Source organism: Chrysemys picta, chromosome 7 (genome assembly GCF_011386835.1).
Source record: "Chrysemys picta bellii isolate R12L10 chromosome 7, ASM1138683v2, whole genome shotgun sequence".
Classification (NCBI taxonomy): Eukaryota; Metazoa; Chordata; order Testudines; family Emydidae; genus Chrysemys; species Chrysemys picta.
In genome coordinates this window covers 79,119,808-79,144,369 of record NC_088797.1, presented here as the reverse complement: position 1 = coordinate 79,144,369, position 24,562 = coordinate 79,119,808, and the positions used below count along the sequence as shown (strand labels likewise).

The 24,562-nt window shown below is 39.8% G+C and overlaps 2 protein-coding genes across 17 annotated transcripts in view; one reads left to right on the top strand and one right to left on the bottom strand.

Annotated features, from left to right (window-relative positions):
• The window catches only part of FAM13C (family with sequence similarity 13 member C), a 261,546-nt gene extending 240,321 nt beyond the window's left edge, over nucleotides 1-21,225 (top strand). For 3 of the 11 annotated variants that reach the window (XM_008163201.4, XM_065551856.1, XM_065551858.1), the window contains 4 exons: nucleotides 12,017-12,112; nucleotides 15,604-15,803; nucleotides 17,482-17,583; nucleotides 19,076-21,225. In XM_008163201.4, coding sequence (XP_008161423.2) covers nucleotides 12,017-12,112; nucleotides 15,604-15,803; nucleotides 17,482-17,583; nucleotides 19,076-19,199 — 522 coding nt within the window. In that variant the 3' untranslated portion in view covers nucleotides 19,200-21,225. Of the gene's footprint in view, nucleotides 1-18; nucleotides 243-2,807; nucleotides 2,892-5,626; nucleotides 6,282-12,016; nucleotides 12,113-15,603; nucleotides 15,804-16,949; nucleotides 17,037-17,481; nucleotides 17,584-19,075 lie in introns of those variants that run through there. The other 8 variants (XM_042854732.2, XM_042854733.2, XM_008163202.4 and 5 more) reach the window with 6 other exon arrangements.
• PHYHIPL (phytanoyl-CoA 2-hydroxylase interacting protein like) overlaps nucleotides 20,667-24,562 on the bottom strand; it is a 95,921-nt gene continuing 92,025 nt past the window's right edge. For all 6 annotated transcript variants that reach the window (XM_065551862.1, XM_005307464.5, XM_008163206.4 and 3 more), the window contains one exon: nucleotides 20,667-21,996. In XM_065551862.1, coding sequence (XP_065407934.1) covers nucleotides 21,462-21,996 — 535 coding nt within the window. In that variant the 3' untranslated portion in view covers nucleotides 20,667-21,461. The remainder of the gene's footprint in view (nucleotides 21,997-24,562) is intronic.

The following is a 24,562-nucleotide window of genomic DNA, read 5'->3' as shown; positions in this document are numbered from 1 at the left end:
TCCACATGCCACCCACAGATCCCTGGAGCAACAGAGGGTGCTTCCACATGGGTGTGTGGGACAATATTGCTGAGGAGACTGACCATCCTCTTTTGTGCGGAGGCCCTCTGTGCACAGCTCTTGTGGGAACAACGGCTCCAAAGTAATTTTCATAACCATTTATAGTGAGTGTCATTCACAGGGAATTAGAATCTGGATAATTACTAAAGTCTATGGTAGGAGTACCATATTTCAACAATCAAAAAAGAGGACACGGGGTCCGCCCTAGCCCCGCCCCAGCCCCCTCAGAATCCCCCTACCCCCTACCTGTCCCCTGACTGCCCTCTCCTGAGACCCCCCCACCCTAACTGCCCCCAGGACCCCACCCCCTATCTAAGTCTCCCTGCTCCCTGTCCCTTGCCTGCCCCAACCACTCTCTACACCCCCTTCTCCTGACAGCCCCCCCAGAACTCCCGACCAATCTAACCCCCCCGTTCCCTGTCCCTTGCCTGCCCCCCCCACCAGGCCGAGGGAGAGCTGCGAGCTCCATGTGTAGCCAAACACTGTGGCGCTGCTCTGCGGGGGAGGAGGGAGTGGGGGAGGGGGAGGGACTCTGGCTGCTAGAGGCCCCAGTGGCTGCGAGCGGCTTTCAATCAGGCCCAGCCGTCCAATCAGCCGCACCGCACTCTTCATGAGGGGAAGGGGGAAATGCCGGACATTTCTACTTTATTAGAAATCCCCCCCCGGATGGCCATTTAAAGTTGAAAAAGCCGGACATGTCCGGGGAAACCCGGACGGATGGTAACCCTAGTCTATGGGCCAGATCCCCAACTGGTGTATATTGGGTATAGCTCCACTGACTTCAGTGGATCTATGTTAATTAACATTAGCTGAGGTTCTAGCCTTATATAATTGCTTTACAAAATTACAGCAGAAAATTGTTTTTGTGTTGGATTGCACATTTTAGGCCCAATCATGCTGCCTGTACTCAGACAAAACTCTCTATGGGACTCAGTTGGAATTTGCCCTGAGTAAGGAGTGCAGGATTGACCTTCACTCTGCAGCATATAGACATAAATATTAATATTTGTAGATTAGCATTTGCAAATTATATTTGAAAAAAATCAGCTTCCCTGCGCTCTTGGGAAAGACACTGGTATCAGTGATCTACAGAGATATCTTTGGCAGTATTGAACAGTCTCTCTAGTGAGGCTCTGTTTAGTAGAATTCCCAGGTTTGGAAAATGAATAGTGTTGGGTGTTCAATATAATCGATAGACCGCAGACACCATAGCCACGAGAGCCCCAGATCCACTGCAATTGTTGGAAAAGTGTTGTACGATGCTACAAACTCATATTATCCAGGCATGGTCGCCTGCTGGCTGATTCAGTAATTATTTTTCCTCCATTTTAACTCCCTCCTACAGATATTGCCAACTCTTAATATGTTTGTTCAACAATTCATGTTGTGCCGACTTTGGCATCACAATGGTTGGATATACAAGTTATTTAGTGTGGATCCATCTATCATTCCACTGAATACGTTCTGGTTCTAAAGTTGTCTTAACATTCCCTTAATGAACATGGCAGATCTGTTCTCTCTTTTGATGATGATTAGAAAATTGAGGGAAATCTTCATTTGAACCACTGGATTCTTGTAAGCTTAAGTATTGTATCTGGAATATTGTCGGTTCCTCCCACCCCCTCTTTTCAATCATTGGGTCTTGTTTAAAGCTAATATGGACTGACCTAGACTACACAAAAATTTAAATATAAGGTAATAATGCACAGACATTCTTTTAGCAAGTTCCTTCCCCAATTGGTCAAGTGTACCACTTGTCCCTTAATGTCAGTTGTTCTGACCTTCAGCATATTAGTCTGATAAGGACAACTTTACTTTGGCTCTTTAGTCTCCAGGAGTGTGCATCTATACATAATACCTACCTACATAACATTTTAAAAGGGTCTGGGAAAATCTTGTACTACTATCTCTGGGTTCTCAATAACCCACATACTGCCTCTTGGGTATTGCTTTCCTGTTTTGATTAGGTTAGTGCTTAAAGCAAAATAAGAAAAAAAAGGTATGAACTTGTCCCTCAAGCATCTACAACACAGATTTAATATCTGAGATTCAAGCAACGTCTTTGCTAGTTTTGTACCTCTTCCCTGCCCATATCAAGCAATTACTGCACAATTTCCCATACTTAGGCTCTGATCCAGCAAAGCACTTAAGCATGAGTGTAACTGCTTTGCTGAATCAGGGCCTTCAGAAAAGTTTCCTTACTGGTAAGGACATAATTGTCCCAATATACTTTCTGGAGGTTGCAAGTTACTTAATCTCATTTACAAACTGGATATCTTGAAAGAAAATGAGTTAAATCAAAGGTTCAGAGTCTTATAAAGTTATATACTTATCAAAGAAACCGATCATTAAATGAATTTTCTGGGGTCTGCTCTTGCATTCTTTAACTTCTCGTTGACATCCATGGGGATTTTCCCTAAATAAGACTTCACTTCCCTAATGCAAAGTGAGTATAATATATTATTTCTAGTCTAAATACCTGATCCAAAGCTCATTTCAGTCAGTCTGTTCATCGACTTCAGTGGGTTTTGGATCAGCCCCCAAGAGATTAATACATACGTATGATCCACATAAACTCGGGGCCTACTCCCACTGATTTCAGTGCAAAGCTCCGATTGACTTCAGTGAGGGCAGGAACAGGATCTTTTATATCAGTGTTTGGGGAAAAGTACATTTTAAAACGTATCTTCCTAGATCCTTGAGATGAAATCTTGACTCATAATCTTATAAATAACTCTCTTAAATAGGATATGACAAAAAAGCAAATGGCTTTGGAAAAAATCAGTCTTCAGAAATGTCTGCTATATTTTGAGAATATTCATGGACGACCTGTAAGTATGCATGGAAAGATAGGTAAATTTCAAATTATATTGCATAGAATTTCTTTAACAAATACTTTAAAATATAATACATTAAATATATTTAGATCACTCTTATACATTCAACATTATTGTAGTTGGTTCAAAGCAGTCTTCAGATGTAAATGTCCATTGCTTGAAAATGCTAAACTGTGACCAAGTTTTTTTTTTAGAAATAAAATAACAAAGCCAGTGTTTGGTGACATTATATTGGTCTTCAATAGCAAAATATTGCAAAGATAATGGTAAGAATGCTCAGGACCCTGTTCTGATCTTCCACAATTTGCACCTTGATTTAGGTATGTTGTGATTGAAGTAGTGTGCGATCTGACATGTAATTTGGTTTTGAAATGTATACATTATTAGAGCATTTAACAGCATAGGAGAAAAGTTTTACAAGTCAGGCCACAATACAGAATGTGACAATGTTATGAATTATCACCTACATTTTCCTTTATTTATTGAAGATGTTAAGCCTATCCCTATGCTGAGAAACCTGCCAAAATTGGCCAAGATACAGCAAAGCACTGAAGCATGTGGTTAACTTTAAAGTTCCATGGAACATGAAGTCAGCGAAATTACTTGCATGCTTAAAGTTAAGCACATGCCTAAACACTTTGTTTAACCAAGGCTAATGGTGCAGGAATCTTAACAGGATGTGGGATTGATGTCTCTGATATAACTAACATTGATTAAATGTTAAGTTTCATGATTTGGCATTTCTGATGTAACTACCTTACAACAGTAATCGTGAGAATGGCAAATTTATGTGTGTTGGAGATAAATATGCCTAAAATGATGGGCAGTTGACATTTTGTGAGGATATATTATCACATCTTTTCATTTTCTGTCCAGATATCAGGTATTACCATCTAAAGATACTTCCTAGATACGCAGTGGTCTTCATTAGGAAGTTATTATTGACCTAGTTACCACAGAAAGGAATCTGAAATGTGGCACTCATTATCCTATTCTGAGACGAGCAGTAGTCTCAGAACTACATCGTCATAGTTCCTGTGGTTTAATAATGCTTGGCAAAAGTTGCCTTTTTAATAGTAGCTACCATATAATGAGTTTTTAGGATAACTACTAAAATATATACCTTAAGATTGTGCTGATGAGATTTTTGCTAGACAGTTTTTTCTATATTTAGCAATTGTATATTGCTTTTAAAATAATCATACTGTACTTAAGAGGCTAAAAACCTCATACTTCAGCACATAATCCAACCACTAACTGTCTAGGATTGAAAGAAACTTCCTCTAAAAGGGGTTATTATATAATTGCCCATTATGGAGTTTCTTGTACCTCCTTGAAGCATCAGGTAACAGTTATTGGCTGAGGCAGAGTACCAGATTAGATGGGCTGCTTATTTTAACTGGTATGGCAATTACATGTTCCTGCTTCTTACCTGGTATTATATATATATAAAAATATTGAAAATTATTGGGCCAGATTCTCAGCTGAAGTAAATTGGTGTTGTTCTGACGACTTTATTGGAAGCATGTTGTTCAGTGGAAGATCTGCCTGTTAGTCAACTAATGAATATTGTTGGGGAAAATGGACTTACATACCTTAGTAGGCAAATTTCATGCTCCAGCACTGATCATAAATGCTGCTGCTACCATCAGTCCTTGAGCATGAAGAGCTGTCCTAATAAGGTGAGAACTGAGCAATCCCAGTGCTGCACTTCAGAGCCAGTAATTAGAAGTATATGTAACATTTTCTAGGGTGCCCTCTCATCATGTTTGATTTGACAGTCAGCAGCTTGTGCAAGTTGAGCTATTTTTTTTCAAATATTTCAAGTTCACCTAATTTAAGCAGTTCTTTGTTGCTGTCAGAAGGAAGGTCCCACAATCTCCCTTTTAATGTGGGAGCAAGATCAAGAACAGCCTACCAAAGTGAGACTTGAAGAAGTAGCAATAACTGATTTGTTGAAATATCAAATGGCTCTCTAAGGGCTCTGCTGTCTGTCAGAGACACAGCCCCACTGTTGGAGGAAGCACAAAGCTACATGTTCCGAGTGGGGCCTCTACTTCAGGGCACAGTGGGAATGCACTGATGCTGCCCCTCTTTAGGGGGTGCCATATATGCCCGTTTGCCCCTCCTTGTCTCCACCCTCTTTAGTATGTCTATTGCCCCATGAAGTGTACCTGAATGCTGCACAGAAGCATAAGTAGAGGATATTTCTTGTCCTTTCCCTTCCTCCCTGTGTGTTTGTGGAGCAGATGGCTCTAAGATTTCTGGAACATCTCTAGGTTTTCAAGTACATAGTCCAGAGCCCAGCTAGGCAAAGAACCCAGGGAAACATGGATTCTTTATGCTAGAAAGACCAAAAGTGAGAGAGTGTAGAAACCTGATACATGAAGATTGTGGTAGCTACAACCAGTGAGGAATGGACGTACAAAGATGAAAGTGTCTCCTTCAGGAAACAAGCACACTGTTTTTTCTTGGTATAGAAATTTATAGAACAATCATAGAAAAATTTTACTTTGGTAAAAAATGGTGGAGCTTTTTGATGGAAAACCAAAATTTTCAGTAAAATTTAAGTTTGGTTTTCAAAAAATGATTTTTTTAAAGAAAATATTTTTCAAAACCCAACTTTTTTTCAGTTTTTGTCATAAGAAGAAAAATACATTATGGGGAATTTTGAAAAAAAGGAAATAAAAAAAAAATCCCACACAAAATAATTTGCTTTTTTCAAACAGATCCAGTTATGGGTAATAACACCATTTCCACAAAAGACAAAAATAAAACCACAGCTGAATCATTACTGGTGAAAACTGATGGATATAAAACTGAAGCATTTTGTGCAAAAGACACAGAAAGGAATCAAAGGAAGTGATTGTATTTATGGCCCTACTCATAACCAAGGAGAAGGAAACCAAGTCCTGTTGTACAGAGTAAATGACATGTTGGCTCACAGGAAGGGATATCACTAATGGTTGCATTACAGTTGTGGGATTTTGGATTAAAGAAAGCTGATGATGTCCATTCTGTGCCCCAAATAGGGTTATTCAGTAGCCACAGACTGACCAAAATTTTCTGGTGCATGATCTGCAAATCCACACATCTGATAGATTCTGCCTGTCATGTGCCGTATTTGCACTGAGAACAATGGTGCTTTGAGACACGCTTTCTGGAAGCAATTCTGTAAAGTGGCCTTAGATCCAACTCTTTCCCAAACAGCTATGCCCCTTCTTGGCTGTTTCAATTGCCTAGGATATTCTTACTGTATATCCCTAACACTGAACTCCCGGCAGCGAGTGGCAATGAATTCTCAGTGGTAGATACTCAGCTCTAGAAAATTTGACGTACAGTTTGCCAACCTTTAAAACTGTGTTTTCAGGTTAAAACAACAGGAGGACTTGTGGCACCTTAGAGACTAACAAATTTATTAGAGCATAAGCTTTCGTGGACTACAGCCCACTTCTTCAGATGCATCCGAAGAAGTGGGCTGTAGTCCACGAAAGCTTATGCTCTAATAAATTTGTTAGTCTCTAAGGTGCCACAAGTACTCCTGTTCTTTTTGCAGATACAGACTAACACGGCTGCTACTCTGAAACTTTTCAGGTTAACAATCCCTTATTTTCAGTCAAAAAGTTTTGTGACCTACACCCCTATTTACATTTACTATAAGAGTAAAAAATGTTTCAGTTATAACAATGAGACATTTATATAATTTGTATGTTTTGAGAGGTTGACCGGAATGCTTGACCTTGAAGGATAAGTGTATAGGGGAGCGAGGTTTTCTTTGCTGTAGATTGGAATAAATTTCTGATATCTCGCAACCCTCCCCACTGATTGCTTTAGGACATAATACGAACAGGTAACCTGTTAGAGGGGTTTGGTTTTGTCTTGGTTTGGATTGGGTTTTTTAGGAGATGGAATGGAAGGGTGGTTAATTTCGGTGGCAAGCATGTAAAATGGTTTGGTTTTGTGGCTGGATGTGCTTGGAGGTTTTGTATACACATCTACTTACTGTTGGATAGGCAGGAAAATATTGTCATATACAGTAATAAATACAGCCTCCTGGGCAACAGACTCCTTGAACGACAATCCTTTTTAGTAGGATAATGTATGACAATGAGATGGAAAAGTCTTAAGCAAAGCTGGGCATTCTTTGCCTTTCAGAGAGACCTTAACAGTACCTACATTTACCACAGCACATTGTTCTGAAAGAGGTGAGACAGAAACTTGACTCTAGCATCAGACGTGGTGCTCTTTAGTGGAGGCAGATTAGATCTCTCTGGCCTTTTATCTGTGAAAGGAAGCCCCACAAAATTATAAGCATGAATTGTGCTGGCCTCTTACCATCACACGGCCTAATTATCCTTCCATTTATACCAGTGTATATCAGGAGTAACTGCACTGAAGTCAATAGTGTAGAGGAGAATCAGGCCTTGACAGTTTAGCCTTGGGGCTAGAATATGATCTCAGTTGTACCAGTGTGAATTTGAAGTTATGCCATTCACTTTAATGGAGATATTCTGATTTACGCTGTAATGGCTGGGAGCAGAATGTAGTCTATGGACCTTTCAGTTTTAAAATCTTGAAAGTATTCTTACATTTGAGCTTATCTACAATATAATAGACTATGTAACCCTAAAATTGTGACTAAAAGAATAAAACTGACTATTGTCAAAATTGTTTTCTGTTTTTTGTTATTGGAATTATTAATATTTGAAATTATTAATATGGGAAACCACCAAACACCAGTTTAAGCATAAATTCCTTTATTAAGTCCTGAGACCAAATGGTATTTTATACAGTTGCTCTAAACATGTCTAAAAAGGCTACATAATAAGCAATTTACTACATCCAAACAGTAACAAAACATTTATGAGCATTTGAGCAGGATAGTTACAAGCAGGCTAAGCCCAGGGGTTCTTAGGCCCATATTGGTTGGCTCCAGCATGGTCAGGCAGGCATTAGCAATGACTCCTTTGAGAGTTTACTTTTTATACCCTTTAACAATCAAGGGATGTTATTGCCAATTACTGACTTCAGCTAAAAGCCAACTGGAGACAGTTCATCCTTATTTCCAGTCTTAATCCAGAGATTTACAACTTCCTTTCTTCCCCTCCTTCTTGCTGACGTATAGTTTTCCCCTTCCACCTGGGTCCACATAGACTTTAACACTAGTGTGTGGGTTGGGGAAGGGGCATGTTGGCTCATTTTAAGACAGATTCTCTGTATTTGATTTAAAGCCATTTGCAGTCACCACTGTGGTTAGAGGCCTTCTTTTTAGAAACTGACCAATTATCTCATTAGTTATTCTTTGAACCAGACATCCTCCCTGCTTTATTCCTTCTGGCTTTACCACTTTTTATTTTCAAATCTTTCCTTCTATTTGCTAGTCAGGGCCTTTCTTTACAACACATATATAGACTCAAAGGCTTTAAGGCCAGAAGGGACCTTTGTGATCATCTAGTTTAGTCATACATTTCCTTAGCTTAAGTTTGGTTAACATTAATTCTTTAATTTTATACTTATCCTACAGTTGTATGTAGTAAAGCTGCACTTCTCTTATGTGAAATGATCTTGAAAATAACACACTTGATTGTCATCAGGGTCTCAGCCCAGCTTCTATTCTTGATGGTGTGATAACTGGCCAAATTTTTTCAGGTGCTGTTATTAGTAGATCTCTACCTGTTTCTGTCCCCCCAAATCAGGCTGGAGAGGGAAGGGGAGAAAAAGGGGTTAGAAACTACTAACTACATCAGAACTGACTACTAATATGTGTGCCCACATGTTCTGAGGACACAAAACTGAGGGCCCAAAGTATTTAATTTAAATTGGCCTTTCTAACATAAGAACTGGTGGAGATCATTGTGTTAGAAAGTGCCATCTCTGACAAAAGCAGCACCGAAGACCCTTTGAGAAATGGTACAATGGGGTGCAGAAAAGATGTTTAGATTACGCTAACCATAGACATGAGATAACTGTTGCCCTACATTCAGTTCAGCTAATTTAATATGTGTAGTGCTGCCTACTGGTATTGTCTCCCACCTAAAATCTGCTTTACTAATATTTTCAAATACAGAAGAATTGTTTGCCTGCCATGCCAACCTAACCAATTATGAAGTCAGGTGTTTATTTCCAGCAAGAAAATAACATTGTGCTGACATTAAGATATTAAATTGTCTAATAAAATACATGATTTATTTTTTACAAGCTAGTCATAACTTTAATTATATTAGAAGTTGGAGAACCAAGGGTGAACTTGTAGATGCTCTGGCACAAGGCTGCAGTGTTTGGGTTGCTAACCATGCAGGAAAATGTGTTAATACTACCATAAAATCTGACTTTATTGACATTTTCACCAATTTAATCAATAATAATAACATTTCTAGTACTATGGGGTTGTGTTATATACTCTTTTTAAAAATCAGGAAAATATCTGTAAAGAGACCTTGCCAAATATAAGGACCAGAATATTTGGCAAGGTCTCTTTACAGATATTTTCCTTTGCTGAGCTGCCCCGGCTGTCCTTTCTGGGTGTTGAGCTCTTGTGAAGATCTGGCCCGTTATTTCTACAAGTATACTTATAAAAGCAGCTATCATATCCCCTATGTAGTAATCATATGGATGTGAGGGGGTGGAATGCAGCTCTCCTTTCAGTTATTTGGTTACACCATCCGTAATTATACCCAGGTGTTTTGTATTCACTCACTTTTTAAAGTAAAAAAATACCATTACGAAGAAGTTTGGCCAGTGTATTAGTCAACATGAGGATATTTACAATAGTTGTTTCAAGTAAATAATGTTACTCTTCTATTTATGGTGGTGGGTGTGTGAAATCCCCTCTCCTACAGGTTGAGGCTTAACTGGGACTTAATTAGCATGTAGATCGTGTGCATAGGGGTAAACTTCAACCAGTATCCCCTTTACTAAGTACAGCAAATGCTGCTTAAATTTATTTAGTCAAAAGGTATGATTTTAAAGATTTGTAATGGCAACCGCTATATCAACTCACTTTGCATGTTCCATGCTGATTTTTTGCAGGATGTGCATGTAACTGCATGAGAATTGATAAACTGCAGAACACAGATTGAGGAATATTTCCGTGTAATGCTAGAACCAGAACTTTGAAGACAGCACAATAATAGAACATTCCTTAGTAAACATTATAGCATCATATTAGAAAATCCTGCATGCTGATTGGCTAACAAAACATTCTAAGCAGTGTTATCCCACCATACTACATTGCTGAAAATATTACACTTCATAACAGTAATAGGCAAATTGTCAAAGAGAGCAGGCCCAAGATGCTTACACAATTGTGTGATTGCATCTATATGTACAGTTAGCTCAATTGTAAGGGCAAATCAGCCTTAGTAGCTATGGTGTGCGCAGGAATGCAGCCATAGTAGCTATTGTGCCATGAATGCATGTTAGGGGCAACTGCCTAGGCATATATAGATATAGAACTGTACACAAATGTAGAATGTCCCTTTCGGAAAACTTGGCTCATAGTGACCAGCGCAGCACATGCATTTGTATGTGTCAAACAGTTGTATCAAATGTAAGGAATGTACTTCTGAGTACCTACCTTTGAAGGCTAACTAACTGCTTAAAAACGGAAAACACTAATTAAAAACATATTCAGCGAAAAAATACAGAAACTCCGTTTGTTCCAAATAAGATTTTACCTTTATATTTTTAGCAAATACTAAAGATCAGCCATAAACAAAATGTCACTGTTCTACAAACTTCACTGTGGAGGCAGGAGTGCAGTGGAAGACTACACTTTAAAAAAAAAAAAAAAGCTGCCCAGTTGCTAATTATTATTAAAAGAGCAGGCTTAGGAATGTTACTGGGGTTGCCAGTGAGCATGCTGGGAAAGTCTGCTGATATCTTAATAAGAGAGAGGGCTGGCTCTTCCCTGCTTATCTGAAAAGTCAGCCAGAGGAGAAGCTAAAAGAGGCTGTAGCCTTAAAAATATTTTTCTCCATTTTGGAGGTCAAGGGCAAGAAGGCCTGTCTACTGCAATGAAATTGAATGTGGTGATTGGGAGTAAAAACAGCACCCACCTTCCCCTACAGAGGGCAACTATATAGGGTAGAAGGAGCACTCACAGACTACAGTGAAGAATACCTTAAAGATACCCCATAACTGGATTAGATTAGACAAGCTGATGGCATTCAGCAGCATTCCTCTGCTCTCTCTTCCTTACTCCATATATCCCGATAAATTTCCATTTCTGGGCTATTGCCCATGCCTGCAGTCTATCCATATCCTTCCACCTCTGCCCCCACATACTCACCTGCAGTTGTGGAGATGATTTCTACACAGTAGAGCAGCAGCAACTCCCATGAGTGCTTAATTGGTCAGTGTGGGGATTGACAGGGATTTGAGAATAGGGTGTTGTGGAGCACAGGGAGGTGATGAACTCATTTGCAGGTAATTCCTTTCTGATAATGTTGCCCTAGGACAGGTATGATGAAATCATAGAACCACAGAGTTAGAAGGGTCTAACCACAGAGTCATCTAGTCTAACCCTCTGCCAAGATGCAGGTATCCTACACAGTTAAATAGATTAGGTATGTTTTTACCTCTTCGGGCTACTGTGACTGGCCAACTCTTTCTTTTAATAGAGTAGGATGGCCTGTTGCACAGCCAGAATCCATAGCCTCTACATGATTTATGCAATTTGATAGGCTGTAAGTATTTTTGGTTGGATTGGGTTCATAGTACACAAACTAAAAAACAAAAAGCATTATCCCTAAATTAGGCACATCTGATGCTCAGGGGTTAACTAGAGAGAGAACAGAGAAAACTAACTCCTTTAACAATATCGGCATCTTCAGAAGGGGAAATGTAACCAGTTCACCCTTTTCCCAAAATTAATGCGGCAAGGAGGCAAAGATTCCACCTTGTATATTTTTCATTAGAATATAGGTTTACACTTTTGTTTTCAAATTGTAAACTGTAATGTTTTATGAATTATGCTACCATTACCTTAAATATTCATAAATATTACCTAAAGCAATATTACATGTAAGGCCAAATTCTCCTTAGCTACACTGAGAGCTGAATATGGCCCATAATGCTTGTTTTTGAGAAGAATATACTTTCTTATGGTTTCTTTTTAGGTAACTAAACAAGAGAGGAATATTATGAAGCCTCTTTATGACAGATACAGAATTATCAAGCAACTTCTCTCAACACCATCTTTGATTACAACAATTGTAAGTTGGAAAGAATTAGTATTTATCATAAAGAAGCTATACAAGATTCTGAATTGTGCTTTGTATACCAGTTTAGCAACATTCTAATCACTCTTACACATGAAGGGCTTATAGAATACTTATTGATCAAATCATCCAGTTGATATTTCAAGAGGAGTAAACATCCTACATGATTCAATCCCAAAGCATGCCAGAGGTCATGATGTAAAACATCAATTTCTGAATCAATCAGTTTACATGGGTGGGGAGGGGATCAGATGAGGGAGGTCAGTTTTTAACCTTCACCATTACAAACAAATCTACACCACAAAATGAAAGCAATTCTATCTATTATACTGTTAATATATCCTCCTTGATCTTTGTTTGTTGAAAATACTTTCATTACTACTTAGCACATTAAGATCTTAGCATAGCATTTTGATCAAAGCTATGCCTGTGTGAAAGAAAGAAATGACAAGGTTTTCTGTATGTGATTCGGATTGTTAAAAATAACAATGTTTTAAAAAAAATATAAAATACATGTCTAAAATTGATGAGGTAGAACTGGTGTCTTTACTCACACTGGATAGTGCTTTACTTTGTGAATTCCCCATTTCAGTAACACTCCTTGCAGAATGAGGTACCACTGAATGTGAGCTGCAGTAGCCGATTCTTACCCTATGTAAATTTCTTGTCTCATCAAAGAAAATACTGCAGTAACTCCTCGCTTAACACTGTAGTTATGTTCCTGAAAAATGCTACTTTAAGCAAAATGATGTTAAGTGAATCCAATTTCCCTGTGTACAAGGGTTTGCTGGGGCTTGACCCCCTCTGGGGCAGCGGGGAGCCACACCGGCTCCCTACACACAGTTAAGGTTCGGGGGAATTAGTCTGGACACGGGGTCTTCCTCGGCAGCCCTTGTGGTACTGGAACAATCACCGTAAGCCCAGACTCTGGGTCAGGGTGGGGCAACACGGAGTCTGGTGCTCAGGCCCTCAGGCAGGGCTGAGTAACCACAGTACAATAGAAATAGGCCCAGGCCCTGGGGCGGGGCGGGGCAGGGCACCAATAAGTCAGGGGCTCAGGCCCTTAAGCAGGGCTGGGCAACAACAGTGCAATTAGTAGCAAGCCCAGACCCTAGGTCAGGGCGGGGCAACAATGAGTCAGGGGCTCAGGCCCTCAGGCAGGGCTGAGCAGTAGCAGTAGGCCCAAGCATCTACAGGCCTGGGAGAGGGGGGAGACTGCCACCCACGAGTTGGGTGGCAGAGGGCGACGCAGGCCTTCCCACTCCACTGCGTCCCAGCCCGGGCCCCTAGCAGCGGCAGAAGACCCGCTGCTGAGTCAGTGGGGATCCTGGCTGCAACACACTGACATGGGCTCTGGCAGTGCTGCAGCCAGACTAGGGTCGGCTGCCCCCGGGCTACTTCCAGATTCCCCCTCGAGTAGTATCTGGGTCAGGGTGTTGTCTTCTGGGGGGTCCTGCACCATGAGGTCCTCTGGGTATCGGGCGCAGGGCATGCCCGAAAACTCCTCCAGGTAGCGGGTGCAGGGCAGGTCCGGCCAGTCCTAGTGGCCTCTTGAGCCACGGGATTTTCCCAGTTGTGAGCTAGGCTGGAGTCATCTGGCCTCTTCGGTGGCTGGGCCTTACTGAGAGGTGAGGGTGAGCCTTTATACTTCCGGGTCGCCGCCTGAACCTCTGAGGGATGGACTCAGAGCTCCCTAGCTCCGCCCACTCCGGCCTCCAGATGGGCTCGTCCCCCTCCCGGGCGGCGCGGAGCCACACTGCCTCACTACACCTCATAAGAATTAATGTAACTGGGGGGAGGAGGGAGGTTAGACTCCAGGGATTTTTTTTTTTTTTGCCAGACAAAAGACTACACACACACACACACACACACACACACACACACACACACACACAATAAGTTTTAAACAAACAATTTAATACTGTACACAGCAATGATGATTGTGAAGCTTTGTTGAGTAGGTGGAGTCAGAGGGTGGGATATTTCCCAGGGAATGCCTTACTGTTAAATGATGAACTAGCACTCGGCTAAGCCCTCAAGGGTTAATATGTTGTTAATGTAGCCTCACACTCTACAAGGCAGCACAAATGGAGGGAAGGGGAGACAGCATGGCAGAGAGAGACAGAGACATACACCCTGTGTGAGAGAGAGACATGCATTGACCCCACTCTAAGTACACTGCCCTTTTAAGTAGATCAGCAAGTTGAGACAGCAGCTGCTGCCAGCAAGCTCCCTCCATCCTGAGCCCTGTCGTGTCCCCCCCGCTCTATGGAGATGGGGGCAGGAGCAGGCGGGAGAGGGGACACCCTGACATTAGCACCCTCCAGTCCCCCACCCCCGCACAGCAGGCAGGAGGCTCCCCGGAGCAGCTCCAAGGCAGAGAGCAGGAGCAGCACAGGGCAATGTGGAGAGGGACAGCTGAACTGCCGGCAATTGAAAGCCTGCTGGGTGGCTGCCACACAGGGAACTTAGGGGAGCAGGGAGCGAATGGGGGGCTGCCGATCCACCCTGGTTCCAACCCCCCCCACCAGCTAGCTCCAACAGGTTGCTTTTCCTGCAAGCAGTGGACAAAGTAGGTGGCTGCCAAACAATGTTATAGGGGAGGATTGCGCAACTTTAAATGAGCATGTTCCCTAATTGATCAGCAACGTAACAATGAAACAGGATGACTAAGTGAGGAGTTATTGTAATTACATAGCCTTGTTCCACATCTTGTGGTAATATTAGCATGGGACTTCCACATGAGCTTCAGGGAGTTAGGCACCCTACTCACATTGAATTTCAATAGGGTTCATTGATTCCTTTGAAAATCCCAGCCATAACCTTATTACTTCAGAATCTCTTTAAAGCTTCCTTCATGTTAACGTCTAATGAACTTTGGTCCATGCATTTTTAAAAATCTATAAATAACAGTTTAAAAAAGCCCATATTTTGGTGGAAAATTTCATCATCTTGTACTGTAGTATAACTATAAAATGTGTTGCAATGTGGTCGTCCTTTTTTGCTAAAACCATTTGTAACCCTAAAAATACCTCTAGAATGATTCTTTTATGCATATTGTAGCTTTAATTTATGAAGACTGTTAACACTAAATGGTACAAGTTTACTTTATGGAGAATTAAACAAAGAGCTCTCTCACTGCAAACCTTACTCACGTGGGGAGTTTAATTGATTTCAATGGGACTAGTTTAATGAGTAAAGGTTTCAGAATCATGCCCTAAATCCTATTTAAAGGCATGTTCTTGCAAACTTTTTGTTGTATGAGTAATCAACAGTAAGTAATTAGTAGAGCTACTTATGGAAGTAAGGGCCAGATTCTGCCACATTTAGTCATGGCAAGTAATGTCTTACAAAGCAATTTGTCCCATTAGCGGTTGTAGTGAAAAATCTCAAAGTGTGTCTAGCTATTGGTTTTAATACCTGTAACCTCTTGTATTTTCAATAAATAATAACATGTAGACAGCTAATTTGATAATGATTACAAGCAGGAGGAAGAAGATTCAGATGAAGACCATTCTCAAAGCAGCCATGAATCATCATCCAATCTGGCATCTAACCTTCCTGTAGATGACCATCTGTATTGCTCAGATGAGGAGAATGAGCCTGCAATTGTTTCACCTCTGGATGAAAAAAAGGCAATCAAACAATCAGCCCTATCTCTGTCCAATTTACATGAGGCCACAATGTGAGTGTTGCAGTTTTTCTTAATACATCAAAAAACAAAACAAACCACTTACATGTTCTAGTCACAGCATGATCTATACTTACTGTCAGAATCTCCCAAGTGTCAGGAAGCTCTAGACCTAAGGATTGAGTTATTTCCTTTTTATGAGAGAAAGTAGAGACAGGATATTTATTTGATCAACTTACCTGTAGTTTGCTGTACTTTGTGTAATTCAGACAGCTCTAGGGCGATCTGCCTAAATCCAGAAAGAGAGAGGCAGAGGACTATACCTATATAAGAGAAATAATGATATGCAAATAGGTAGATACCACATAATGACATAGTATAAATGATTTGTTGACTTACCTATTTCTTGTCAGAAAATGTAGACATTTATCTACTTAGTTTCTTAAGACTCTTGTGGAATAACACACGTTGGATAAGGAGACTTCAATATTAGTGGTGGCTTGACCAACCAGGCTAGTTTTTTTTCATTTATATATTGCAGTTCTATTGGTTACATTTCATATTTCACAACTGTAGTGTCACTGATGTGAAAGAGGACACCTTTTCAACTGAAGAATCTGAATTATATTATCACATTTCTAAAATGTACAATAGTAGACTGTAAGAATTATTGTAAATTCAGTCTGGCCTGGTATAATTGTTCATGTATTTTCACTATGTTAACATAATTCTATCTATATCTTTGTCAAAGAAAATTATTGCTGTCAACAAGGGTGTCAACAGACTCCAAAAAGTGATACAAACGGTGATTTGGAATCTTGTTATGTTTTGTGTTTCTATGGAAAGGGCAGATTATGGTCACGTTGTTCAATTGTGGGGATGCATGTGTGCTGATGTCATTCAGCCCTGGTGCTCATTGATTAAAACACATGCTATGGATGAATATGATCTCATATCTTATAATATTCCTTGTATTTCCCATGTGCTTTGATTGACACCTGAGAGTCAGAGGCATGAATAAAGTCTGTTCGGTCCTACCAAGTGAGTGAAGATAACAAGAATATATGTTGTTCTGTGGAACTCACACTGTGTAAATGATGCAGCATGCAGAAGTGCTGCTGAGATTTCTCAGCGCATCACATTATTATGAAACAGTATCTTTTAGGACATATTCTGAAAGTGTTTTATCTTCTGCCTAAGGACCTTATCCTGCAAACGCTGCCCAGCCTAGTTCTTACTACAATGTGCAGTTCCACTGACTCACAATAAACAGCACTGCATTTGATGGTAAGTGTTTGCAGGATCAGGTCCTATGCTGCTAATCGTTTATCCCCTTTGTTACTTATGGGGCTGAAACTGTAAGGTGCCATGTGCGTCCTGTGAGATGCCAAGCACCATGAACTCCACATAGAACTAAGGGTGCCCATAGGATTAGGGCCGGAGTGTTTTATTGCTTCCTTCCATAGATTCTCTGCATTCCCTTTGTTAGAGGAGTGTGAATGACACCAAAAGCAAGGAAATGCTGCAGATTTACACTTGTGCTATCATAAGTCCATTATACTCAGACTTGGAAGAAAATTTTAGGATTCCTTGAATTTAACAGGTCTAATTCTGCACTGAGATGAATAGACACCCCTGTCACTGTGCGCATATTGAAGGGCCACATCCAGCCCTAATGTTTTAACTATTTCCAAGTCCACATAGGCTTCAACTTCTTCTACCTCCTTTGTAGGCCTGTGCTACTTGAACATCTCAGAGAAACAAGAGCTGATAAGAAACGGCTTCGCAAAGCTCTGAGAGAATTTGAGGAACAGTTCTTTAAACAAACAGGAAGGTAAAACAAAACCTTTTTCATGTATTTTAAGCAGATTTTTATGTTTCCATTAAAGAACATATTCTTAAGCAGCAGGGACTTACCTGTAGTAATTGGGCTGGTGGGGGGTGGGTGGGATTCTGTTATCTTTTGTGCTTTGAGAATCCCAAGGGTAGCTACAGCCCAGGATTGGAAGGGGACTGTTGGGAGCACCGTGGAGGCATCAGGACTCTATGGAGATGATTTTTTTGCTCAGACAATTCCTCCAGGATCTGTGCAGAAGTTCTTCCAGGTTTAGGGTAGCCCCCATAACAAAACATATCCTGTGAGGGGGAAAAGCCACCCCTCGCAGATCCACAGGGAACTCTGCCAGAGGATCAGTCCAGAAATTTCCTTCCCTAGGCTTATTGACAGAAGGAGCAATGTAACCCCTAGTCAGGGGCTGGAGTAGTCCAGCAGCAGCTGTGTCTGCCACACATGCACTACTAGGATCTCCTGATTTACAGAATTTATATGCAGACAAATAGGTAGTGTTGGTTTTTTTTATAAATGTAAAGCTGAACTTTCCTGGAGACTTTTTACCATGACTGGTATGTTGGTGGCAGTCAACTCTGTCTTCTTAAATGGGCTAGGTGTGGCCAGAAGTGTGGGTAGTATGGGCCTGGTCGAAAGCCCATTGACATCAATAGTCTTTCCACTGAGTTCAGTGGGCTTTGGATTAGTCCCTGTGAGCAGAGAGGAGCCATTTTGTTGTTGGTTTTAATACAGATCTTATTGATGAAGTTTTTTTCTGTTTTGGTTTTTTTGGGAAGGACTGTGTTGGGGGTTTATTGGTAAATTCCAGATTATACCTAAAACAAGGTGAGCTTTTATTCTAATTTTTCAAAAATGTGGCCCCCTCACACTTTCACATCACAATATTGCTCTGATAAGGAGCAATGTGTGAGGGTATAATATTAAAATTGCTCAATTTGCTTAAATGCTACTGAATTCATGACATGTCCTGAATGAAAACAACTTTAACTCCTTGAGTGATCTCAGGTAGGTCAGGATGATTTCCTATTGTGATGAATAGCAGCAGAAAGAACTTGTATGGTCTCAGACTCTATGGTCTCAGTCCAATGCCCTCTGGATCAATGGGAGCTTTTCCATGGATTTCCCTGGGTATTGGAGCCGGTCTATATATGGTTCAAAAAGAAAACCATAGTGTGGTACCATGGTAGTTATATTTTCCATAATACTGTACAACAATATAGCTGCATATCTTGGAGTGAAGTAATTATTACTTACACAGCTGACAAGAAATGTGATTACCTTGTATAATCTAAACCTCAGAATTCAGTATTTTAATTGCCATTCCTATAATCCTACTTCACGATAGTGTGCTCTTTTCATATGTCTACGGGCATCTACAATTAGAAACAAATATAAAAAACAATCACAGCAGAAATAATTTTTAAAACCATTTTTCTTCTGTGTCATAAAATGACAGAGCTCTGTTTGACTGTTTCAGGAGTCCGCAAAAGGAAGATCGCATCCCCATGGCTGAAGAGTACTCTGAATATAAGCACACCAAAGCCAAACTCAGGCTCTTAGAGGTTCTCATCAGTAAGCACGATGTCTCTAAAACAATTTGAAGTCAATGAAATACATAGCTAGTGTTTGCTAGCAAAAACCCAAACAAACAAAAAGAATTTTACAGGTCTGGGTCTTTCTGCACAGTTATTAGACACACTGAGAATCTGATGCACTTTAATAATCTTATTAACTGAGAGTAGGAGAGGATGGTAATGTGTGTAAGAGTATGTAAACGGGAGTGAGTGAACTGTATTTTTTCCTTTTGGAAAAGCCTTGAAGTGCACTATGATAATCTTAGAAGTTAAAGGGACACTGTAAAGTAGTTTAGGCCCTTAGTCTAACCCGCTTTACCTTAAAATTTATAATCCGTTAGGGAATGCCCTCCAGATTCTAAAAATAATCAGAAATCCACCACTCTGTCTCACTCAAAAGCAGTGTAATCCACTGTAGGCAAAACAACTTAGAACATCATATGTTAACTAAAAACCTATAGACCAAATTCTACCCTTAGGTGCAATTCCCATTGGCTTCAAAGAGAGGTGCATACACATGGACAAAATTTGGCCCTGAATTCTTGGAGCTGAGTAAATTGAGGCTGCTGGAGAAAAAGAAAGTGGTAAAATAACTGCCAAATGCAATCATGTTTTTTGCAAATGAGAAAACGTCTATTTGGCAAAGCAACAAGGACTCACTGGTTAGGGAAGGAATGCTTGTTTCAGGTTTGCCAAAGGGTAGTATAAGACAATGTAAAGGTACTAGGTGCTGGCCTGTTAAATATGGTTGGCAGTACTTTTATAGTACCCTAAACAAAATTCAGTAAAATAAATGGATCATACATGCTGATTTTTAGTTCTGTATTAAACATAGCACTTTATTTTGCCTGATGCTATAAAATTTTGCTTTTCGAACTACCAAAGCTTGTTTGGAAGCATGCACTTTGTAAAATGTTAAAGTATTTCCTGTGTTAGATATCTATATTAAAATAATGAGAATAGCTTATTGCATTCTGACAAGATATTTTGGATAGATAAATGTATGCAGTATATAATTGAACGTCATGGTTGTGAGATGAGGAACTCTGGCCTTCTTGTTTCCTAAAAGTAAGACTACAAAAATATTTTTCTGTTGGAATTATGCATCCTTCAGCACACCCCACTTTGTAATGTAAAGGGATTTTCCTCACTCTTGTGATAATCATTTCTGTGTAAAGTGCAATATTTCACAGAAGGATTGTCAGCATTTTGTATTTTTCATTACAAATCAGAGGCAGGGAAAATGTCTAACCCAAACATGAAGGAAGAGGTTAAAAAGGAAATGCGTTGCATCATGTTTAGTGTTTTGTTTAAATTGACATTTTGTATTAACTGCGTATAAGCCACCTGTTTTGCTATCTTAAGGAAATGTTCATCTTCCGAAGTCTATTCTATACCAATCACGTTTGTATTTATATTGTATGTAATGCTTCAGCATGATTTTAAGTAGTACCCATTTTCAAATGGTTTGGAGGAAAAAGTATGACCACTACACAATGTGGATTTTTTTTTTATTTCTATGAGGTTTGCTGTTTCACTGTATTGACTTGACAATTTATAACTTTTATGGATCAGAATGATCTCCTTTCTAAATCTGTTTTAATTAAAGTAATCTAAGAGCAACAGGAACAGATACACAACTATTTGAGGTTTACAAACTACATCTTTGATAAGAGAAAATGGTTTCATGACATATGTATACAATTGCTATTAAAATGTACTCTATATATTCTATATGATTGTATAATATTTTATACAACAGTACAAATAAAATATTTTTCTATTATATTTATTATGTTTAAACACAATTTTTGTTTCCAGTTAGCTAATATAAATAACACTGTCAAACAACAAGTTGGAAGTGCTGACATTTCTAGGCTTCAAGATTTAAATCATGCTGCAATTACAACCTTTCATGCTGTTTGGAGTTATCCCAGTGTTTGTTCAGTAGATTAAAATAAATGCATATTTAAACACCATTATAAGCCATTATTTTTATTTTGCTAAAGCAGTTTATATAGGTTTTTGTTATGTTTGGCCAGGAACAAACAAAAATTGCAGCATCTAGGTGTAAATGTTGTCAAAAAGAAAATTCAAGATTTCTGTTCCTCTAATGCTAAAAACTATTAGAAGGAAAGAGGGAAGTTATATTAAAAATGCTATTAATGTATTTGAAAAACTGGTGTTTGCTTTTGGTGACAGCGGCATGTGCATGCTTCTGAAGAGAACATCTGACAATGGAAATGGACAACAGAGGTTCAAAGGCTCCTAAGTAAAGTGGGGTAGGGATTAACGTCCAACACTGATGTTGCAGGTCTTGCAACTGGGATCTTTTTTTGCATTTGCAGTAGACGAGCTCATTACCTGATGACCAGTAATTTCTGCAACTGTGCCAAGGGAAAGATCCACAGGATCAGTGTAAATTACTTCTAAAATAACATCCTGGGCATGGTGATAAACCATGATGCCATCTTCTTCGGTGCAGGTCAGAAATTTATTATCCTTTGAATTTAGCTGAGGAAGGCGCTGCTTACAGAATTCATCTCCTGGTGAGCCAACAGGGGCAATAACAAGAATGACAAAGTGATAAGCTGTGTACATGCAGTAGAAGTCCCCAAAGTACAAGTTAGTATTTGGATTAAAAAGTTTTTCGGCTGCAATCTCAAACCTGTATCTTCCATAAGGTGAATCTTGTGGTGGCTTCCCCGTGTTAAACTCAGTGTTGCAGCTAAAGAAGATGCCTTCCAACTTCCCACTGATTGGAGAGCCATGGCTACCACTGTTATCCTTGACAGAAGGCTGCATTGCATTTCCATGCTGGTTTCTAAAAATGAATGACTATTATTGTTTATTTTGCAGTGAAAAGTACAAGTTTGATTACTTATAGGACTACCACCGTGTCACAAGGGACACAAAGAGAAACCAGTCATTTGAAAAATAAGGTTAACACCACCCCACAATCAAAGGAAAGCAAAGACAAATAAATGAAGACGTGACTGGGGCTCAGGGTGAGAAGGAATTGCTTTTCCATCTTGTCTCTGCTTCTGGAGGTGAGTTGTGTGGATAAAGAGGCAAAAACAGTAACAAAAAACCCACCCACCATATTTTTCCTCAGCAACTGTAACGCTAGTGGGATTTTAAGTCTACATTGAAGTTACAAATGAACCCCATCATGTTGCAATATTTTTTAACATTTTTAGTGGATGCCGTAGACAAATTCACATGATGGCTAGTTCCCCCCCCCCTTTTTTTTCAGTGACACTATGTCAGGGAATTGCCCACATGCCCCCCAAAACCTACAGCTTACTTGGCTCCTACTTACATGATCGGGAATAACTTAAGCAGACTCAAACACAAAAAGTCTCTCTCTCTGTTTTATTTAAATAGGTCTTCACAGATTTTGAATTACAGGAGTGCTTAACCCATACAACCACTGTGGAGTCCTGCCTGTGCAGCTCTGGAAGTTAGAAGTGGTGAAGATGATAATCTCAGTCTAATAAATTTGAGGAGAATTAATCAGTTTTGGCCCCTGTAAGACCCCATTTCATTTTCTTCTAAAGAAGCTGTTTCTCCACATTGCTAATACATGGCCCAATTTGGCTGCCATCAACTTGAGTGGAAGCAGGACTGGACCCAAGAGGAGATATAATTTGGTTCTTTCCAGCTGTAATTATCCTAAACCTAAATACACAAATCCAATCCCTTGCATTGCAGTTCATCTGTTAGTGAAGTGCACCGACTCTGTGTATGTATGTATACACATAAAAACATGTCCAGGTATATCTCACTTTCTGTTTGCCTAAATACTTTTAAAGTGCAATGAATCTTCAGCACCCTCCTATCTATAAAACTTATTTTACTATCACCACTTGGGTTAGGTCACTTCTCTTGTCAAAGCTATGACTGATTTCCTTTTGTTTTCTGCCTTGGTTGAAGACTATTAAGTCTCAACAACAAGACAATTCCAGGTCTTACAGCCACGTACTCCTTTACATTTCACAGAACTCTTGCCACCTACCTGGTGTGCTCAACTGCCATCATTCCTTCATGCAAATTGACAAGTCTTAAAAACACTTTTCATCACCAATGAAAACCGCTTGTGTTAAGAACGCCATGCTCAGTTCAGGCCATCATCTGGTAATGTGGGGCATTACATGCTGAACTACATGAGCTGTTTCTTGGGTTGGTGGTAGCAAGAGAAGCTCTAATGCCAATGTGCTATAAATATCACGTGAGCGCTTTTCAGTCACACACTCTCAGTATAGGGACAAACAGAATGGCTGACTGACTTGATGTAGTGCCTCGATGCAGCGTATAAAGGACAGTAAATTTCCCTGTATAGCAGATTTCTCCTCCTCTACCCCAGTCATTTTGATTTCAATAAACCAGCCTTTGTTAGAAAATTTTGTTTTCAGCCAGGCAAATGCATCTGCATGTGCACTACCTTAGACTAGAGCCCACCTGCCAGTGGCATAACTAGCAGCTATTGCCCAATACTGAACGTACAAAACTCCCTTTGAGTTCAATGGTAGCTGTGCTTTTGTAAGCAATTTAAACATCAGGCAAACCCAGCATTGGATTTATCTGTAACCAGCACAGGTGAAATTTGTTTGCTTGTAAAGGTTAAACTACCCATCAGGCTAACAGACGACTCCTAGCGGTTGCTCACTGCTTTGGAATAGTTTTGGGGATGGGGTGGGGTGGATTTTTATTTTTGTGACAGTCTAAGGTAAACCCCTGACTAGAAATTCTTATTTTCAGCTAAATTATAACAATAGAATGTAAGGTTGCTTCATTTTTTATATGCTCATGGAAAGCAGGTTTAGTCCTTGCTCCTACTGAAGTGAATGGGAGCTATGCTAGTTTCTTACATAGTTACTTTGTAAGACAATTGTTAACCATGATGTTGGTAAATATACTGTCTGTCAAAGACGGTTTTAAGTGGCATTTGGAACAATGGCTTTATCACCTATAGTGCTAGCACCTAAGAATTCTTGCCATTTCTAATCATACACCTTCTTCTGACTAAAATTTTTCATATAGCTATGAGGTAAACTTCAGAAGCCTTCTGACCCTCTCAAGACCACCATCTTTATCTTTGCAGAAGTAGTGCTCTGGGAAGATAGGGTCTGAAAAGGAGATTAAGTTGTTATGAATTAAACATATTCCAAAAAAAAAGATAAAGGCCACCTTCTCTGCAACCTGAAAAATGTTCTTGAAGCTGTATTTCTGTGACAAGATACTGACATCCAGTGGCCAATTAGGCTAATTATAGGTTAGTATTCTCTAGGGAGTTGAGACACTTTGCATGCTGTCTATTTAAAGGAAGCAGTCATGATTAAAGTGTATGTTAATTATATGCCACATTAAAAAAAAAAAACTGTAATGGT